Source organism: Plecotus auritus (genome assembly GCF_963455305.1).
Source record: "Plecotus auritus genome assembly, chromosome: 6".
NCBI lineage: Eukaryota > Metazoa > Chordata > Mammalia > Chiroptera > Vespertilionidae > Plecotus > Plecotus auritus.
The window spans coordinates 84,085,581-84,102,142 of NC_137773.1; the positions used below are offsets into that span (position 1 = coordinate 84,085,581).

The 16,562-nt window shown below is 55.1% G+C and overlaps 1 protein-coding gene across 2 annotated transcripts; it reads right to left on the reverse strand.

Moving 5' to 3' along the window:
• Positions 1–6,702: 6,702 nt before the first annotated feature.
• Positions 6,703–16,250, reverse strand: TLE5 (TLE family member 5, transcriptional modulator). Of its 2 annotated transcripts, none has more exons than XM_080676520.1 (7): positions 15,879–16,250; positions 14,638–14,735; positions 11,725–11,788; positions 10,367–10,411; positions 9,671–9,733; positions 7,889–7,963; positions 6,703–7,800 (listed from the first exon to the last, which is right to left on the reverse strand). In XM_080676520.1, exons 1-7 carry the CDS (start codon positions 15,903–15,905, stop codon positions 7,579–7,581), a joined length of 594 nt encoding a protein of 197 aa, XP_080532646.1. In that variant the 5' UTR covers positions 15,906–16,250; the 3' UTR covers positions 6,703–7,578. The 2 variants fall into 2 exon arrangements, with proteins under 2 accessions (XP_080532646.1, XP_080532645.1); XM_080676519.1 differs by having other exon boundaries at positions 6,703–7,797; positions 15,879–16,043.
• Positions 16,251–16,562: the final 312 nt, after the last annotated feature.

Below are 16,562 nucleotides of genomic sequence, written 5' to 3' on the forward strand. Positions count from 1 at the left end.
GGGTCCTCTGCAATCTAAGGTCACACTATCCTGATGGCCTGGCTGCTCTGTCTCTGTGATTCTATAAACCGGAGGTCCTGATTGGAAACTTCATCCTATTGTTATAGGATCAAATACTTCAATAGGTGAACCAGGTTTAGCCATTATTGTGCATATGTGTGTGTGTGTGAAAAAGAGAGAGAAAGAAAGGGGTAGGTATGGGGGGGGGGAGCAAGGCTGGAGCTGGCATCAAAGGGCATCCCCTGTTTTTATTTTTTAACTAGAGGCTCAGTGCACAAATTCGTGTACAGGTGGGGTCCGGTGATGGGGCCGGGCCAGCCGGGGTGAGGTGCTGCAGGTGGTTGGCCAGCTGGCTCGGCCCCCTGGTTGAACTCCTGGTTGAGGGGGCAATTTACATATTAGCCTTTTATTATATAGAATGTTTTTTAAAATATGTTTTTATTTTAAAAAATTAAATAAATATATTTTTATTGATTTCAGAGAGGGAGAGGGAGAGAGATAGAAACATTGATGATGAGAGAGAAACATTGATTGGGCACTTCCTGCTAGGGATCCAGTCGGAAACCCAGGCATGTGCCCTGACCAGGAATTGAACCTCCACCTCATGGGAGACACTCAACCAACTGAACCACACCGGCTGGGCACATCCCCTGGCTAGCCATGTGCCAAGGTTTCTGTGGCTTAGTCTTCAGGCCAGGGTGGCGATGCCTCAGTCAGTGCACAGAACAGTGCTGGAGCCACAGCCCTGCTCATCTGGGGCTCCCTCTCTGCAGAACTTGGCTGTCAGCTACACATGACAAATCTGGACACACCCTCCATTCTGTCTTCATTACTTTACATTCCATCACCTCGCTGCCCCCGAGGGTGTCAAATTTCTGAAGCCCTGGGGGCATCCTGGTCATAGTTTCTATTCCAGACCTATCACCATCCATGCCCCCTCCATCCCAAGTCCCGGCTTCACCCTCTGTACCCTTTGACCTGGCATCCTCCTTGCCTGACCCCAGACTGACCCAGCTGCCTGTAGGCACTGCACAGGTGTAGGTGGAACAAACCCTGGAGCCCAATATGAATCTTACTCCTCCAGTTTCTGGTTTGTGCTCAGACCTTTCATCCCCTTTGGGCCTCAGCTTGCTCAGCTAGAAAAGAGGGGCTAGCTAGCCCCGGATAATGGTATCCACAACTGTTATGTTCTGGAGCTAGCTGGTTTATTCACTTGACCTTGTGTGAGATCACTAGGCCTTGCAAAATAGGGGCTGGGGCCTGCAACAGAATACTCAGTCCTGCCTCCAGCTTTGGCTTTGGTGGTTCCCTCTGCCTGGAACACCCTCCCACCTGGAAGCCATCTCCCGCTGCAAGGCAGGCTCCTGTCATCCAGGTCTCAGCTCATCTGTCACCTCCTCAGAGGGGCCTCCTCCAGTCTCCTGTCATTCTGTCTGCTGCTCCTGCTGGATTTTTCTTCTAGCACTTGACTGTTCTCTGAAATTATCTTATTTACTAATTTGTTTGTTGTCTGTCTTCCCCACCACCCAGTGGGTTCCATGAGGGTTGAGAGGGCCTAAGTCAGGGTCTCTGGGCACCCAACTCAGTGTCTGGCACACTGCAGGCAGGCGCCTAATACATTCAGGTGTCAGTTGGCCTGGCTTGGGGTGGGGTGGGGTAGGGGGGCAAAGCCCCAGAGAGGCCTAGGGACCTGTACAAGGTCACAGCCCTGAGCTGTTGCTGTGGGGGATGGGGGCACTCTGTGGCTGCCCTTCAGGGGCCTGGGACCACCCCCTCCCTTAGTCCCACGCCTGGCCTGGCAAAATGCCAGCTCGCTGGCCTCCTCCTCCTCCCCTGAAGCCCCCACTGCCTCTGCCACCTGGGAACCCACTATTACCTACACAGCCCGGCCCAACTTATAACCCAACACGCTGGGTCAGGCCCAGCAGGGGACCGGGAGCTCCGGCTCCTGGAGGCGGAGGTGGAGAGTGGGGCAAGGGGAGGAGGAAACGGAATGGGCAAAGCTCCAGGAGGCTGAGGGGAGGGTGGGGAGGGTCAAGGGCGGGCGAGGGGCGGGCTTCCAGTCCTGGCAGTCGCCCAGCAACAGGGCTCAGGGGGCCTGGTGGCTGGGAGAGGCTGGTAGGAAGAAGGGGGGGCGGGGTGTGTGTGTGTGAGGGGAGTGGGGACACACTGGGTCAGGTAAGAGGCGGGGGTGAGACCGCAGGATGATGGGTAGAGAGGCACAGAGTGGGGAGTCGGAGGGAGAGAGAGAGGGTGGAGAAATCTAAGAAAGACCTTGAAGGACAGAGGGAGAATTAGATCAGAGAGAGAGAGAAAGAACACACACAAACCTAGAGAGGTGGAGATATAGTCAGAGCTGGGTGGAGACTGGGGAGAGACCCTCAGAGGGGCATCCTGGGCAGTGAGTAGGGGGTTGGGGTGCATGCAGCTCCTTCCTGCAGCTCCAAATGCCAGCAAACATCTAAATACCCACAACCTCTTCCTGAGCCCCTGCATCTGTCTCTACTTCAGCCTGACTCTAGTCCCCAGAAGAGCTTGCTCTTGGCACCTCTGGGTGTATCCCTCCGCTGCTTAAACACTTCCCATGGCTCTCAGAAGTCCTGCTCCCCCTACTCCCCCCCACTCCGCAAGCAGGTGGGGGGGGGGACCAGACCCAACCATCTCACTTCAACCATTTCCTCACTTTCTTCCTCACTGACAGGTGTATGCCACGGAGGATTCTAAGCTAAGTTCTGGGGATCCAGGCGTGACCAAAAGGGACCAAATCTCTATGGTCACAGAAGGAACATAACAGAGTAGTGTGGGGTGTGCAGGAGGCAGCCGATCAATGATTCTCATTATTGATTCTATCCCTCTCTCTCCCTCTTCCTTCCTCTCTGAAGAGGAAGAGAGATAGAAATATCAATGATGAGAATCATTGATCGCACGCCCCACACTGGGGATCAAGTCCGCAACCTGGGCATATGCTCTGACCAGGAATCGAACTGTGACCTCCTGGTTCACAGATTGATGCTCAACCACTGAGTCACGCTATGATTATTTTGTTCTCCAGTCAAGGGCAGGAGACTCAGCGGTGGCCTGCCTTGTTTTATGACTTTGATAATTCCCTGCCCTTCCTGGGGTCTCAGTTTCACCCTCTGCACATTGGGGAGAGAGATCTTATCATCAAGGTCTCTAATTTCACCATCACTGCAGTATAGCTCCTTTTTGTTTCTCCAAGACCATGTTCAAGCCCAAAACACCCAGATCCCTTGGGAAAGGGGAAGGCCACAGAAATATTTCAGGCAGCGGATGTACCTGGCCGGCCTGGACTGTGAATGTTTAATGTGTCACATCCTAATTACAGTTCATCTTCTGAGGGTGTTTTTCTCCAGGGCTGGGCAATCCAGCAGTCCTACCCCTCCTGCTGAGCCCTGGAGGCCCAACCAGGAGAAGGAGATGGGCCTGGCTCCGGGGAGCTTGGGTGCTCTCAGTCTCCCCACCCCCATCCCCCCTAACCCCCCCCCCCAATCCCCTCTGCCGCACATGTAGGAGTGAGTGGAGTGTTTGTCGGGACAGGGCAACTGGGACTTGTGGGATTCTCCAATACTAAGGCCATTAGAACCATTGTTTGGACGGGTAAATCGAGGCACAGAGAGAGCTGGGTACCCTCACACCCTTGATGCACTCAGATCCCTTACTGGAAAGACCCTTAAAGCGCGAGGAGGCAAGGAGAGAGGAGGGGTCAAATAGGGGAGTGGCCTTCCAGAGGGATTCCCAGAGGTGACAGGGTCTCAGACCCCGAGTGTGTGTGTGTGTGGGGGGGGGGGAGCTGGGCAGTTATAAAGGATGGGTTCAACCCAGTCCACGCTACTTCTCTCCCCTAAAGTCCTGCGCCCAGGGAGCTGGGAGCATTGCTCCCCCTCCCCCCTTCCTCCTGAACTCCCTCCCGGAGTTTCTCCACCCCTCCCCCTCTTTTCTCCACCCCTCCCTTCCCTCTCCCCATCCCCTCTTCTCTCCAGCACCCCCTTCTCACTTCTCTCCCCGCTTTTCCTCTAACCCCCCTCTTCCCCTCCATTCTCTTCCCCTCCCCCTCCACCCTTTCCCTTTTCTCCCTCCTCCTGCATCCCTGCTTAACCCCCACCTCCTCCTCTATTCTCTTCCCTGCCCCCTCCTCCTCCTCCAGTCCCTAACTCCCCTCCTCTTCTCCTACCGCCCCCTCCTCCCCTTTCTCCCGCCTCATTAGGCGCGGCCGCGGCGCGGGGCCCATTAGCGGATCAATTAGCCGAGGTCGCCGGCGGCGCGTCGTTAAGCGCGGGAGGCCTCGGCGGGGAGGAAGCTCGGGAGATGGCACCTCCTCTAGCCCGGCTTCCCGGCGGAGATCGCGCACCCACCCATCCCCGCCCCGGCGGTCTCCGGGACCCTCTCTAAACCACAGGGGACCCGCCCCGCAGGCGCGATGGGGGCGATGGGGGGCTCCGAGGACTAGAGGGAGACCCGCGGTCACAGATCTGTCCTTAGTTCAGCAGGACCCCACCTTCCTCGGAGAAGACCCTTGGGTGGGGCTGTCGGGTTTGTGACCCCCCCCCCCCACAGTGCTCTTCCTCAGCCAGCAACATCAGTGATAATATCACTGACAGCTAGTGAGCCCTTGCAAGCTTTCTGCTAATTCTCCCAACAGTTCCCAGAAACGGATCAGACAAGTGACTTCATGCCTCAAATCACTACTTAGGGTAGGAGGGGGGTACAAACCCAGATCTGCCCTCAATACATTTGCTAACATGTATTGAATTGCTTCTATGTGCACATTTTTAAAAAAAATGCTACTGACAGTCCCCATCCCTTTCCTGCTTTGTTCTCTATCAACAAGCCTCCTGATACATTTTGCATTTCCCTTATTTGTTTATTCCACCCAGCAGGGCAAGGATTTGTGTCTGCTTTGTTCCCTGCTGTGTCTCTGGGGCTCATAGTTGGGTCTCTAAATGAATGGATGACTGGCCAGGCTCTGCTCTAAGCACTTTTCAAGGTGGGGGAGGCCTTCAGAAAAGTAACTTCTGGGAGTCTTGGAGGATTAGAATGCTGCTGAGGGGAAAAAAAGAAAACATTTTTTCCAGGCAGAGGGAACAGCATGTGCTAAGGTCTCTAGACAGCAAGGAACAGCAAGATGTTTCAACCTGGTTGCAGTTTGCTGAAGAAGACTGATTGCAAGGTGTGCCAAGTGGGACTAGGTGAAACAATTAGAATGTGTTTTGAGGGTTATGGAGGCCAAAGATAATCTATTCTTTTAAGTAATTGTTTTAAATTGTGAAATATAACACACAAAAGAGCAAACAGATTGTAAGTGAATAATTCGATGAATTAAAGTGAACATAGGCAACCAGCCCCCCAAGTTAAAACATGACCAGTGCTGTTAGAAATCCCCTTCACTCTTACCTCCTCTTAAGGGTATAACCAGATGAAGTCACTTGGACCTGCTTTTTTGTTCTTTGTATAGATGGAATCACACCATACTTTTTTTGTACCCAGCTTCTTTTGTTCAGCATTATGTATGAGAGCTGCATGGTGTTGAGTGTAGCAACAGTACCTTTTTCATGACAGTGTAATATTCCACAACGCAACTGTGTCCCAACTTATGTGTTCTGCTGTTACTGAACATCTGGTAATTTCCAATTGGGGGCGATGATGACTCACCTCCAGGGTTCTGAACACTCTTGTCTCTTTTGGCAGATTCAAGTGGCATGTCTGTTGGGGGATGGATCTAATAGGGGCATTGCTGGCTGCCAAACAGCCTTCCAAAATAGATGTTAACAATTTACACACCCCAAGAGTGATTTCTGGTTTTCAACACAAGAGTGAACATTAAGCAGTGAGTTACCCTATCACACTGGTGTTCTTCAGAGGTGCTCTGGCTACAGTGGAGAGAGGTGGGACCCAGCAGGAGGCTGGTGTGACTACCCAGTCTCCTCTCCCCTCTCAGTCTCCTTTTCTCTTTAGCAACATGAGACATTTCCCTGAGGCCAGTGGGCCATCACCACCCATCATCTGGCCTCCCTTTCTGTGCACTTGTCCCCTGCCCATGGGAACCCACTGGATTAGAGAGGCAGATGAGAATTTCATGCACTTTAAAAAGTCCTCTGGGTGCTCCAGCTCCCTGAGGGTGGGATCTCTCTCACACAGTCCTTGCAAATTTGGGATGGCTGCCCACCCTCCTCACCCCCATGCCCACCCAAGTCCACATCAGGAAATCTTTCCTTTTGGTTCTCTCTGGGCGGGAGTGGGGGCGTCTGGCTTGGGCGGGGTGGGAAGGGGAGGGCTTTCAATCTGTTCTTGGCGGGGGTCAAGGTTCAGCTGGGGGTCTGTATTCTCTGATCTGGAAAAAGGGTCCATGTGTGTGTGCACAGTAGGGTTAGGTTCTGCAGTCTCAGTATCTTGTCTCTAAGGGAAAAGAATGTCACTTAGGGGCCTTCCGGCCTGCTAATCAGAAACCAGCTCTGCTAAACCTCCAGCACCTGGGCTGGCTGTGTGACCTGTAGCCTCCAGCTGACCCTCTCTGGTCTATGCATCAACTTAGGGAGTACACTTATAAGACTGACTCATCTGGGACTCTCAATATCTGGTCCTGTAACAGGGGAGGGAGCCCAGACATAAAAGAAATCCTCTTCTCCCCAGGAAGCCGGGGGGAACCACAGGCAGCCCGCAACACAAAGGCAGGAACACAGCAACCAACCTTCTCACATCTTTATTTGAAAGGCACAGCTAAGCCCACCCTCGATACAGCATTTTCACTTCTCTGCGGAGTTCAAACGACTGAACACAACAAAAGCTGACAGTCTAAAAGGCTATATACAGACACAGGTGTGGGTGTTGCTTTTTTTTTTAAACATTTTGTCTTTTTTTTTTTTTTAATATCCCCTTTCTTAAAAGACAAGCTAGTATACTGGAAAAAGAAAAAAATAAAAACCAAGACAACTTGAGTACCCTCATCTTTATTTGGGAAAGGGAGAAGGGGAATCTTGGGTTGCCCACCCCCACCCTGCTCATCCTGGCTTAACTTTTGTCCCTTGGTGGGCAAGGAGAGGAGGAGAGAGGACCAGGTGGGCATGAGCATCTGAAACTAGCAGAGGTGAGTGGGTGGGAGGTGGAGGGAGAGACAGGGGTGCCCAGGGCAGGAAGGGGCAGCTAGCATTGTGTTTGCATGCAGTGCCAGGGTGGGAGGCTGGGATGTGCCCTAAGGGGGCCCAGCAGGCATACTGTCAGTTACACATGTGCAAAATGGGGAAGTGCAGGGGGTGTTAGACTTCTTGAGGTTTTGCATCCGGACCTGGCCTCCCATTTGCATCTCCAGGCCTCAGCTTGCCTTATCTGTGGTACAAGCAGGCATTGACCCAATCAGGCTGCAGGGGGTGGAGGAGGGAGGCTGGGAGCCAGAGCAAAGCTAGGGGGGTGGCACACAAGCAGGGCTAAAGGCCCCAGCAGCTACTATAAATACTACCGGAGTTTAGCCAATCCCGAGCTATACTGTCTTGCAATGAACATTCCTCTCTCTGTGTATCTTGTGTCTCCTCTTTGTCCCCCCACCCTCCCCATCCCGGCCACCAGCTAATCCGACTTCTCCCCATCATCTTCCTGGTGAGTGTCACCGTCGTGCCCATTCTTGTCTTCCTTGGAGAGATGGGCCTGGGAGCCCAGCGCAGAGAGCGAGAGGAGGCCAGTGCCCGCGCTGACCGCCGGCAGTGAAGGCGGCTGCAGCCCCACAGGCAGTGGGGTCAGGGGCAGGGCCAGAGCCTGCAGCTGAGACAGCTGGTGGGCTTGGAGCTGCTGCTGCAGGACAGAGGGAGGGGGGATATTAGCCACTTTGGGCTCACTGGCCACCTGTCATCCTCCCGCCCACCCTAGACCCCAGACTTACTCGGATGATGGAGTTCAGTTCTGGAGCTGTGACCTGCTTAGCTCTCTCGATGGCTCCCAAGACTTGCTGCTGGTGCTTGAAAGAGAGAGGACACAGGGGGTTTGTGTCAGCCCAGGAGAAGCCCTACTCCCATCTGGCCTGGTAGTGCTACCCCAACCCCCGTGGCTTTCCATCTCACCAGAAAGCCCCCTCTCCAGCCGCTTCCTTTCACCAAGCCTCGGGCTCTTCATTTGGAAAATGGGGACAAATGGAGATGCATAGAAAACCCAAAGGGGTTGGGACCAGACACTTAGGAAAAGGCCTTTGGGTGAGGAGGGAAACCTTGGATCCTGATGCCATGTGCAAAGAACAGTGCATGCACAGCCTGGCCAACTGTACAGGGAAGTCTTGTTCCTTCAAGAGCTCAGAGACTGTGCTGGGAGATCTGCTAATCGAAGCTCCTGTCCTCCCCGCACACGCCTCTTGTCCCTGGCCATGAATTCTGGCAGGCCTGCGGTATGAGTCTAGGTTTAGGGAATATCTCCCACCTATTCCCACCCCTCCTTGAAAGTCAGTCTCTCCTGCTCTCAGATGCTAGAATCTGTCCTCTTCCTTTATGCCTTGGCTGCTGGGAAGCCCGTCACAAAAAGTAAGCACAAGTCTAGGTCTGCAGGGCTCCCAGAACCCACTTCTCTGGGATTTTCATGGTGTCCTCTGGAATGGTCCTAAGGCACACACATCACCCAAAGGTCCCTGAGATATGGGTAGGGATTAAAGAGGGAATGATGAATTATCGACAGTAAACCTGGCAGAGAGCAGCAGCTGGGCCTTATTCAGTCGGGTGAGGCACAGGTGTGGGGTCTCCGTAGAGCGGGTCTTACACCAAGAATCTGAGAACCCCCAAAAATAGAAGAGGAAGAGCGAGGCGCCTGGTTCCCCTGGATGTGTGCATGTGTCCGTGTGTGCCTCTCATTTGTATACATCTGTGTGTGCATCTACCTCTGTATGCAGCTGTGTCTGCTTGTGTATCTGTGTCCACATCCACATTTGTATCTGTGCACGTGTGCGTGTCTCTGCACCTGTTGCACAAGCATGTATCTGTGTGTGCCTATGGGTATGTGCACCGAGTGTATCTGTGTGTTGCATCTGTTTATCTGTCTCTTTTTTAAAATATATATATTTTTATTGATTTCAGAGAGGAAGGGAGAGGAACATCAATGATGAGAGAGAATCATTGATTGGCTGCCTCCTGCACGCCCCCCACTGGGAACTGAGCCCGCAACCCAGGCATATGCCCTTGACTGGAATCGAACCTGCGACCCTTCAGTCCGCAGGCCGACGCTCTATCCACTGAGCCAAGCCGGCTAGGGCTGTTTATCTGTCTCTTTGCATGTCATCATGTGTGTGCAGAGTGCCCTCCCGCACACACCCCTTGTCCCTGGCGTGAAGCAGCCCACAGGGTTGGCAGGTCAATCTCAGGAGGGTGAAAGGTAGAAGCAAAACAAGGGGGAAAAAATTCTTGGTGCAGCCTTTGGCATAGCTAACATTTTTACAGTGAAATGACTCACTCAGGCTAGGAATTCCAGAGTAGGGTGAGGCCCCTCCTTCCACTGCCCTGCACCCCTGGGGTTTCTCCAGCCTGGGGATTTTCTGCACAGGCTGACTAGTAGCTGGGAGGTCCAGAGAGGAGAGGCATGTGCCCTGGGGCACCCAGATCACTGCTGCCCAGGTGACTGCAGTGGGGAGGACCTGGAGCAAGTTCATCTATCATCTCTTCTCTGAAGCCCCTGGGACAGAGCTTACCTCTTGGGAAAGGTAGGGGAGGACCTGGGCACAGATCCCATTCAGCCTCTTGACAATTTCAGCCTAGAACAAACACACAGACTCTTTAGTCCCCAGTTCTCTCCCAAGCACAGGTGCAGACCAGCCCCAGAACCTGAGGTTCTGTCTAAGAGGGATCAGCTTAGCCCAGGGTGGGATCAACACATGGGGCCCCTGCCGGCATCTAATCAGTGGCAAAGGCAGGTGCTCAGCCCTACAGCTAACAGTGCAGGCACAGTCCAGAATCCAGACTGGGCCACTCAGGATGTGGGTGGCCCTGGGAAGATGACCCCCAGCGCCTGGTAGGTAGTGAGCACTCTGTGGGAGGAAGACAGGGCGGAGCAGTGGCATTATTATTCTGTGACATCCTTGATAGTGGCCTCCTCAGGGCAAAGACAGCTAAAGCAAGGCCGGAGGGCGAGAAGCAATCTTAGGGTCTTACCAAGTATGTGAGTGTGAGTACATGTCACCCTCCTGCCACTGTCACAAAGGGGTGGCAGATCTAGGGAAGGCCTCTGCCCCTCCTCCTCAGGCAGAACAACCTCCCAGGGAGACCTGAGGAAGAAGGGGGGTGCTTGGGAGGGAACAAGATCGGATCACCAGGGCAAGCTTGGCATTCAGCCAAGGGGCGGGCTCCTACCTGCCTGGGGGTGCCATGGAGAGAGTGAGAGGGCGTACCTGCTTGTGCATCTCAATGTTCAAGCCATAGGACATCTCGTAGTACTGCAAGAGGAAAGACAAAGAGAAAGAAATGGGGGCTGGTGAAAGACGGGGTGGGGGAGCCTCAAGCGACAAAGAGATATGGGTGACAGAGACAAAGGGGGAAGCAGAGCAGGGAAAAAAGCAAGAGAGAGACATGGAGTAGGGAGCGATGGAGACAGGCAGGTAGGAGGGGGGCAACACCCACACCAGGAATGGGCCCAGGTGCCTGGTGGGGCTGCTTCCAGAGCTGAGGGGGCTCTAAGGCCTTAGCCGCAGCCTGGCTCCCTGGTTTCTAAAGAATTATCCAGCCCCACCTCCCCCCAACACACACACATTCCAGGGCTCCTAATCTTTTATCTTTATGTGTCTTGTCTGCGGGTGGCCCCAGACTGCAGGGAAGTTTGCCTTCCTGGGTATAAATAATGGAAGATAAACAAAGCCTGCTGGGTTTGGCTCTGGAGCCAGGAGCCCCCTTCCCCAAGCCCTAGATCTAACCCTGCCCCCTTCCCTGTTCTAAACCCTCTCATGGCTTCCCATCACGCCCCCCCTCACAAGCCCCGTGGTTCCTAGGCCTTTGCTTAGTCCTTTGTCCCCCATCCTCCATCCCCCAAGCTCCTACTCATTCTTCAAGGCCCCAGGGGCAATGCCCCCAATTCTCCAAGCAGCCTTCCTCTGGAAGGCAGTGGCTTCCCTCTGGAGTCCCCCAGTCCCTGCGGGGTCCCTCTCTGCCCAGCCCCCTCCTCTGGAGCTGGGAGCTGTAGTGTCCGGTCTCTGCCTCCCCCACAGCCTGGGAGAGCTGAGCTAGAGACTGGGCCAAGGCAAGGGTTTTTTGATGTGGAACTCACCACCTGGTGAGCATGAAACAGCAAGTGATTCTGGCAGCATGGATGGGCAGGGTCTCAAATGTCAGTGGGAAGAATGCCTTGTTACCCCCTCCCTCCCACCAACCTCAAAGGGTGTCAGCCTCCTGGGGGGGCAGGAGAGGAAAGCCCAGGAGTCCTCTTCCCAAAGCTTGGGAGAGGAGGGGTTAAGCACTGGGATGCATGGATAGTGGGGGCGGGGATCCGGCTGCTCCCCCACGTCAGTTCCTGGCTTCCACAGCCGCTGCCTCCTCTGCTGGCTGCCAAGGACAGCCAGGGGACCTGGCAGGCCCAGGCTGCAACCCGGCGGTTTGGCAACTCCACCACCGCCTGGGCCAGCAGCCAGGCCAGCAAGGTGGACCCTGAATCCTCACACTTCCCAGAGGAGGTGGCCAGGTTTCAGCAGCAGCTGCTGGTGGTGCAGGCCGGTCTGGGCTCCCCACATCCCCACCCATTGGACCTCAGCCGGCTCACCATCACATAATGACGCTGCATCTCCGACTTCTCGCTGGCCAGCTTGTCACATTCGAGCTTCAGGCTGAAAAAGAACATGGGACAGGGGGTGGGGGCTGGGCTTACCCCCAAATTTTGACAGGAGACAAACACAACACGACCACCTCTGTGAGGATAGGGTGAGGGGAACCTCAAGTTCCCTAACTGTAAAGTGGGGATTAAGAAACCAGCCTTGCAGATCTGGTGGTGGAGAAAACGATAATGATAATAATAAAAAATAACAAGTCAGAGCAAACACCCTGTGGGGTCAGCCAAGGATTCAAACAACCTTTTACCCATCCCAAAACCCAATGAAGTCAGTACTGTGAGCATCACTCATTTTACAGATGATGCAATGGACGCCCAGAGAGGTTGAGTAACTGGCTCAAGGTCACAGAGCCAGGAAGCTGGCTTCAGAGCCACACACTAAACACTGGGGAAAACTCCAACGAGGGGAAGGACAAATAGAAATTGTAAGGGGCCCAGGAGCGGTCCAGGAGCTGACTGATAGGGCTCTGGGTTGGACTCACCAAGTAATCTCCAATGGGGCCCAGCCCCTCTTATGGCCTTGATTTCACCAGGAGTAAAAGTTCTACTGTTGGGTAGTAAGAGAAGGGGACCCCCTGGTTTCTCTCAAGCTCCCCCAAGCAAGGAGGAGCTTCAGGCATTTCTTAAAGCTTTCCCCGCCACCCCCACCATGAAGGCCTCCTGGGGGAAGGGCAGGAATCCGACAGTACAGACTCAATCCAGACAGACTGGGTTCAAAGTTCAGCCCTGGGACTTGGATGCTGTGTGACTCTGGGCAAACCTTCCTGCCTCTCTGGGCCTCAGTCTCTGTGCCTGTTACAAGTACCAACCTCCCTGGTGGGATGATAAAAACGAAACCGATTAAGTCAGAAATGTTCTTAGAATAATGCCTGGCATACTTTAGCACCCAATAAATGCTTGTTGAGCTCACAGTCACCCCAGGAACCTGTGTGTCACTCTGCCAGACCGACCATAACTGTACATCCAGTCCAGAGATGTGCCATGGCTAGGGTTGTTGTGACACCCCCTCCCCACAGCCTTGATTTTGTTTTCAGATTTTTTTTTTCATTTGTTGCTACCATTAAAAAACAAAAACAAAAACAAAAAAAAACAGCCCTGGCCAATTTAGTTCAGTAGTTAGAGCATGGGCCCGAGGACTGAAGGGTTGTGAGTTTGATTCCGGGTCAAGGGCACCATTCATTATGTGTCTCTCTCACATCAATGTTTCTCTCTCTCTCCCCCCATTCCCTTCCACTCTCTCTAAAAATCAACGGAAAACATATCCTCACTCCTTGGGTGAGGATTCAAACAAACAAACAAAAATAGGTGGGGCCGGTAACTCAGTTGTTAAAGCATTGTCCTCATACACCAAGGTTTGGGGTTTTGATCCCCGGTCAGGGTACAGACAAGAATCAACCAATGAATGAATAGATAAGTAGAACAACAAATAGATGTTTCTCTCTCTCAAAAAAAAAAACAAAAAACAAACCCAAAAACAAATCAAAACAAAACCCCTCCCCCCCCCCACACACACAAAACAAATCAATAATTCTAAAAAACAACAGGCAATTTCATCCCAAATTCTGGATTTCTGGCTCTTCTTGAGGGCCTTGCAGATCCTGTGTGCCAACATGGTAGGACCCCTCATTGTATAGTGGGAAGCTCAGGCCCAGTGGATGGAGTCCCCAAAGCTTAGGGAGGGATCTGGCTTACCCAAGGACACAGCACTATAGCAGCACTGTGACCTTGGTCTCAGGGATTGGCAGTCCTGGTGCTCACTGTGAGGTGGGCATGGGCCAGACAGGTGGGGAGGACCTCCTGCAGGGGCTCAGAAAGGCCAGGCCTGCCAGGCACAGCCCCTAAACTCTCCACATCATGGGACCAGAACAAAGTTCCTGCGCCTGCCCTTCCACCATCAATGCCTCAGTTTCCTCATCTTTGAAAGGGGCACAATAATAGAACAGCAAGGAAAATAAAGTAAAATGATGTATTTTCAGTATTTAACACTTTGGGAGCATGGGAAGGACCCTAAGAGGATGGATGTTTGTTAAAACAAAAAGAAATAAAGACTATATATCACTATTCCCCCTTTCTTCTTGAAAGATCTTTTGGGGTGGGTCAACTAAGGTTTAGAGAGGGCCCAAGGCCTTGCTGAAAACGATGCCTGGGGATCCCCTTCTGATTGCCAGGCAAAGCTCTCTTCTATAACAGAGCTGTTGAGGATTTGCTTTCTTCAGCCCAAAATGGGGTGCACATCTCAGTTCTGTCACTTCCTTGCTGTGCTTCCTCTAGATACCCCTAAATTCTCTGGGCTTGGTTTCTCTAAGTGTAAGTTACAGATAATAATAATTCCTTTCCCTTAGATCCCAGTACATGGCAAATGTTAGAAGATTAAATTCTGGAAGGAGAATGAAAATCTGTTGGATGCCAGGAATCCTTTCCCCAGAACTGGGCAGAGAGATAACAGGCAGAAGAATTTTTTCTTTGGGGGAACTTTTTCCATTATTTTTTCTTTTGGGAGGTAGGAGGTCCAACCCCAACTCCAGTTGTTGCCAGGTTTTTAATCCAGTGGGGATTGGAGTGGGGGGCTGGGGAGCAGGGTTCTGAAGCCATACAGCTGAGTCTGGCAAATGATTTAATTTTGTGCCTCCAGTTTTCTTACCTGTGAAATGGGCTACTCTGAAGACTAAATGAGTTTACTATTGCTAAGTGCCGGGGACAGCGACCGCCTTACTATAGGACACCCACCTACATTTTTTCAAGTTTTGTGTATAGCAAGGCCCACCACCTCCGCTCCAGGACTCCTTCTTGCCGTCTGCGCTGGGGGCTCCACCTCTCTCTGGGCAGGGACCTACGCCCCCAGCTCACCTGTGGTACTGAGCTTGCAGCAGCTGAAACTCGTCTTTGATGCGGTCGCAGGAGTCCGAGGTCGTGAATTTGAGTTGCTGGGGTAGGTGCGACGAGCCCTGTGGGGAGGGGACGGGCCCGAGTCAGGGCCAGGCGGGCGCGGCGGCCGCCCACTTCCCTTTGGGGAGCCCAGAGGCAGCAGCCGGCGCAGCTGCAGAGCGCACCCCGCCCCCCCCCCCAAACACACACACTCTGCCCCACTTCCCTCGCTGGTGTTTACAGCCCCTGGCGCGGGCCCCGCCCTCGCTTCCTGCCCCCGCCTCTCCCAGGGAAGCCAACGGGGTGGGTGCACCCAGAGCGGCTCCATCCCTCCCACCCCCAGGCTGTGGAGGTGTGTTTCAAAGCACGCCCTTGGTGGGGGACAGGGTGCGCCCTCTACCGCCGCTTCGAAGCGCTGGGAGGGGGTCGCAACATCCAAGAACCCCAACTGCCTCCGGGAGGGGGGAGAACAAGTCCTAGGGAATCCCTTCCCCAAGTATGTGTGTGTGGGGGGAACGAGGCCTCCCCGCAAAGTCCCATTGGGGGAGGGGTGTCTCTCAGCGCCCGTAATTTAACTGGGCCCCCCCCACCCCAGATTCCCAGCACCCTCCCTCCAGGCCGCACTCTTCCGCGAGGGGTGCTCCTCGGATCTCCTCTGGCTCCTAGGCCCCGAAAGCAGGCCAGGCGTTAGAGGTGCCTGGTGGGGCTCCCGGGGCGCCCGAGGCCAAGGCCACCCAGGCCCGACTTGCTCGGTGGGGGGCGGGCTGCAGGGCTCAGGGACTAGGGTGCTGTCCGGGCGGGGAGCCGGAGTGAACCCCGCCTGGGGCTGGGTGGACACCAGGCCCGGAAGCTGGGAAGGGGGCAAGGAGCTACAGTGGGGGGAAAGTCTGGAGAGCTGAGGGAGTGGGGACAGAGTAGCGCTGGGCCCGGAGCTGGAGGGGACCGGGCCCTGGAGTTGGGGGGAGGCGCCGAGCAGGGAGCTGGGGTGGGGGGAGGGCGCAGGGCTCGGATCTGGAGGGGGGATGGCCCGGCGGGGAACTGGGGGGTGCAGCGCCCGGACCTGGAGTAGAGGAGCCAGGCGAGGATCTAGGGGGCCCCAGGGCCGGGAGCGAGGTGGGGGTGGGGGTGGGGGGATGGCCCGGCCGGGAGCTGGGGGCTGCGCAGGGCCCGAACCTAGGAGGTTGTGGGGGGGGGGGGGGCGCCGGGCCGCGGGCCCCGCTTACCGAATGCCTGCTTTGTGGAAACATCATGTCAGTCGCTGCGGGGGGCGCGGGCTGCGCCCCGGCTGTGCGCCCCGGCTCCGGCGCCTCGGGGCGCCGGGCGGCCGCGCCTTTGTCCCGGCGCTGATCCGCAGCTCCCGGGGCCGCCGCCGCCGCCTCCCGCTCCTGGCCTCGACCGCTTCCTGCGCCCCCTCCCCGTGCGCCCGGCCCCGGCGCGCCCCGGGCCCCGCTTCCTGCGCGCCCGGCGCCCCTCCCGCCGCCCGCCTCCTCGCACGCCGGGCCGCCGCTCCTATTGTCTAATGGCGGCGACGTCGGCAGTGGCCGCGGCCTCGGCTGCGCGGAGGCTCCGACTCCACCTGCTGCTGCCGCCCGAGCCCCGTGCGCGCCGCCGAGGGGGGGGGCGCGCGCCCGGGGAGGCCTGCGGATCCCCACCCAGCCCGCCTCTTGAGGGCCGCCGGCTCAGTGACCTTGGGCCCGGCCTCGGCCCTGGCAGCTGCCTGGGCCTCGGTTTCCCTGTCAAAAAAGGGGCCCTGGCAGCCCCTATCTAAACCGCCAGCGCTGTCATGGGGAGACCTGGACGCGTGCCAGGGACATGCTCTGTAACCTTGGCTCCCTGACTGTTCTCTCTGAAACTCCTTTTTCTCTTCTATAGAAAGGCAGGGGTCATACCTGCAACACACATTTATT

Excerpts from the sequence above, each read along its gene's own strand:
- TLE5 (XM_080676520.1), bottom strand. The coding sequence starts at position 15,905 with ATGATGTTTCCACAAAGCAGGCATTCG. Across the intron at positions 11,789-14,637 it reads CTGCAAGCTCAGTACCACAG|CCTGAAGCTCGAATGTGACA; the intron begins GTGAGCTGGGGG and ends GTTCTTTTTCAG. Across the intron at positions 9,734-10,366 it reads ACATTGAGATGCACAAGCAG|GCTGAAATTGTCAAGAGGCT; the intron begins GTACGCCCTCTC and ends TGTTTGTTCTAG.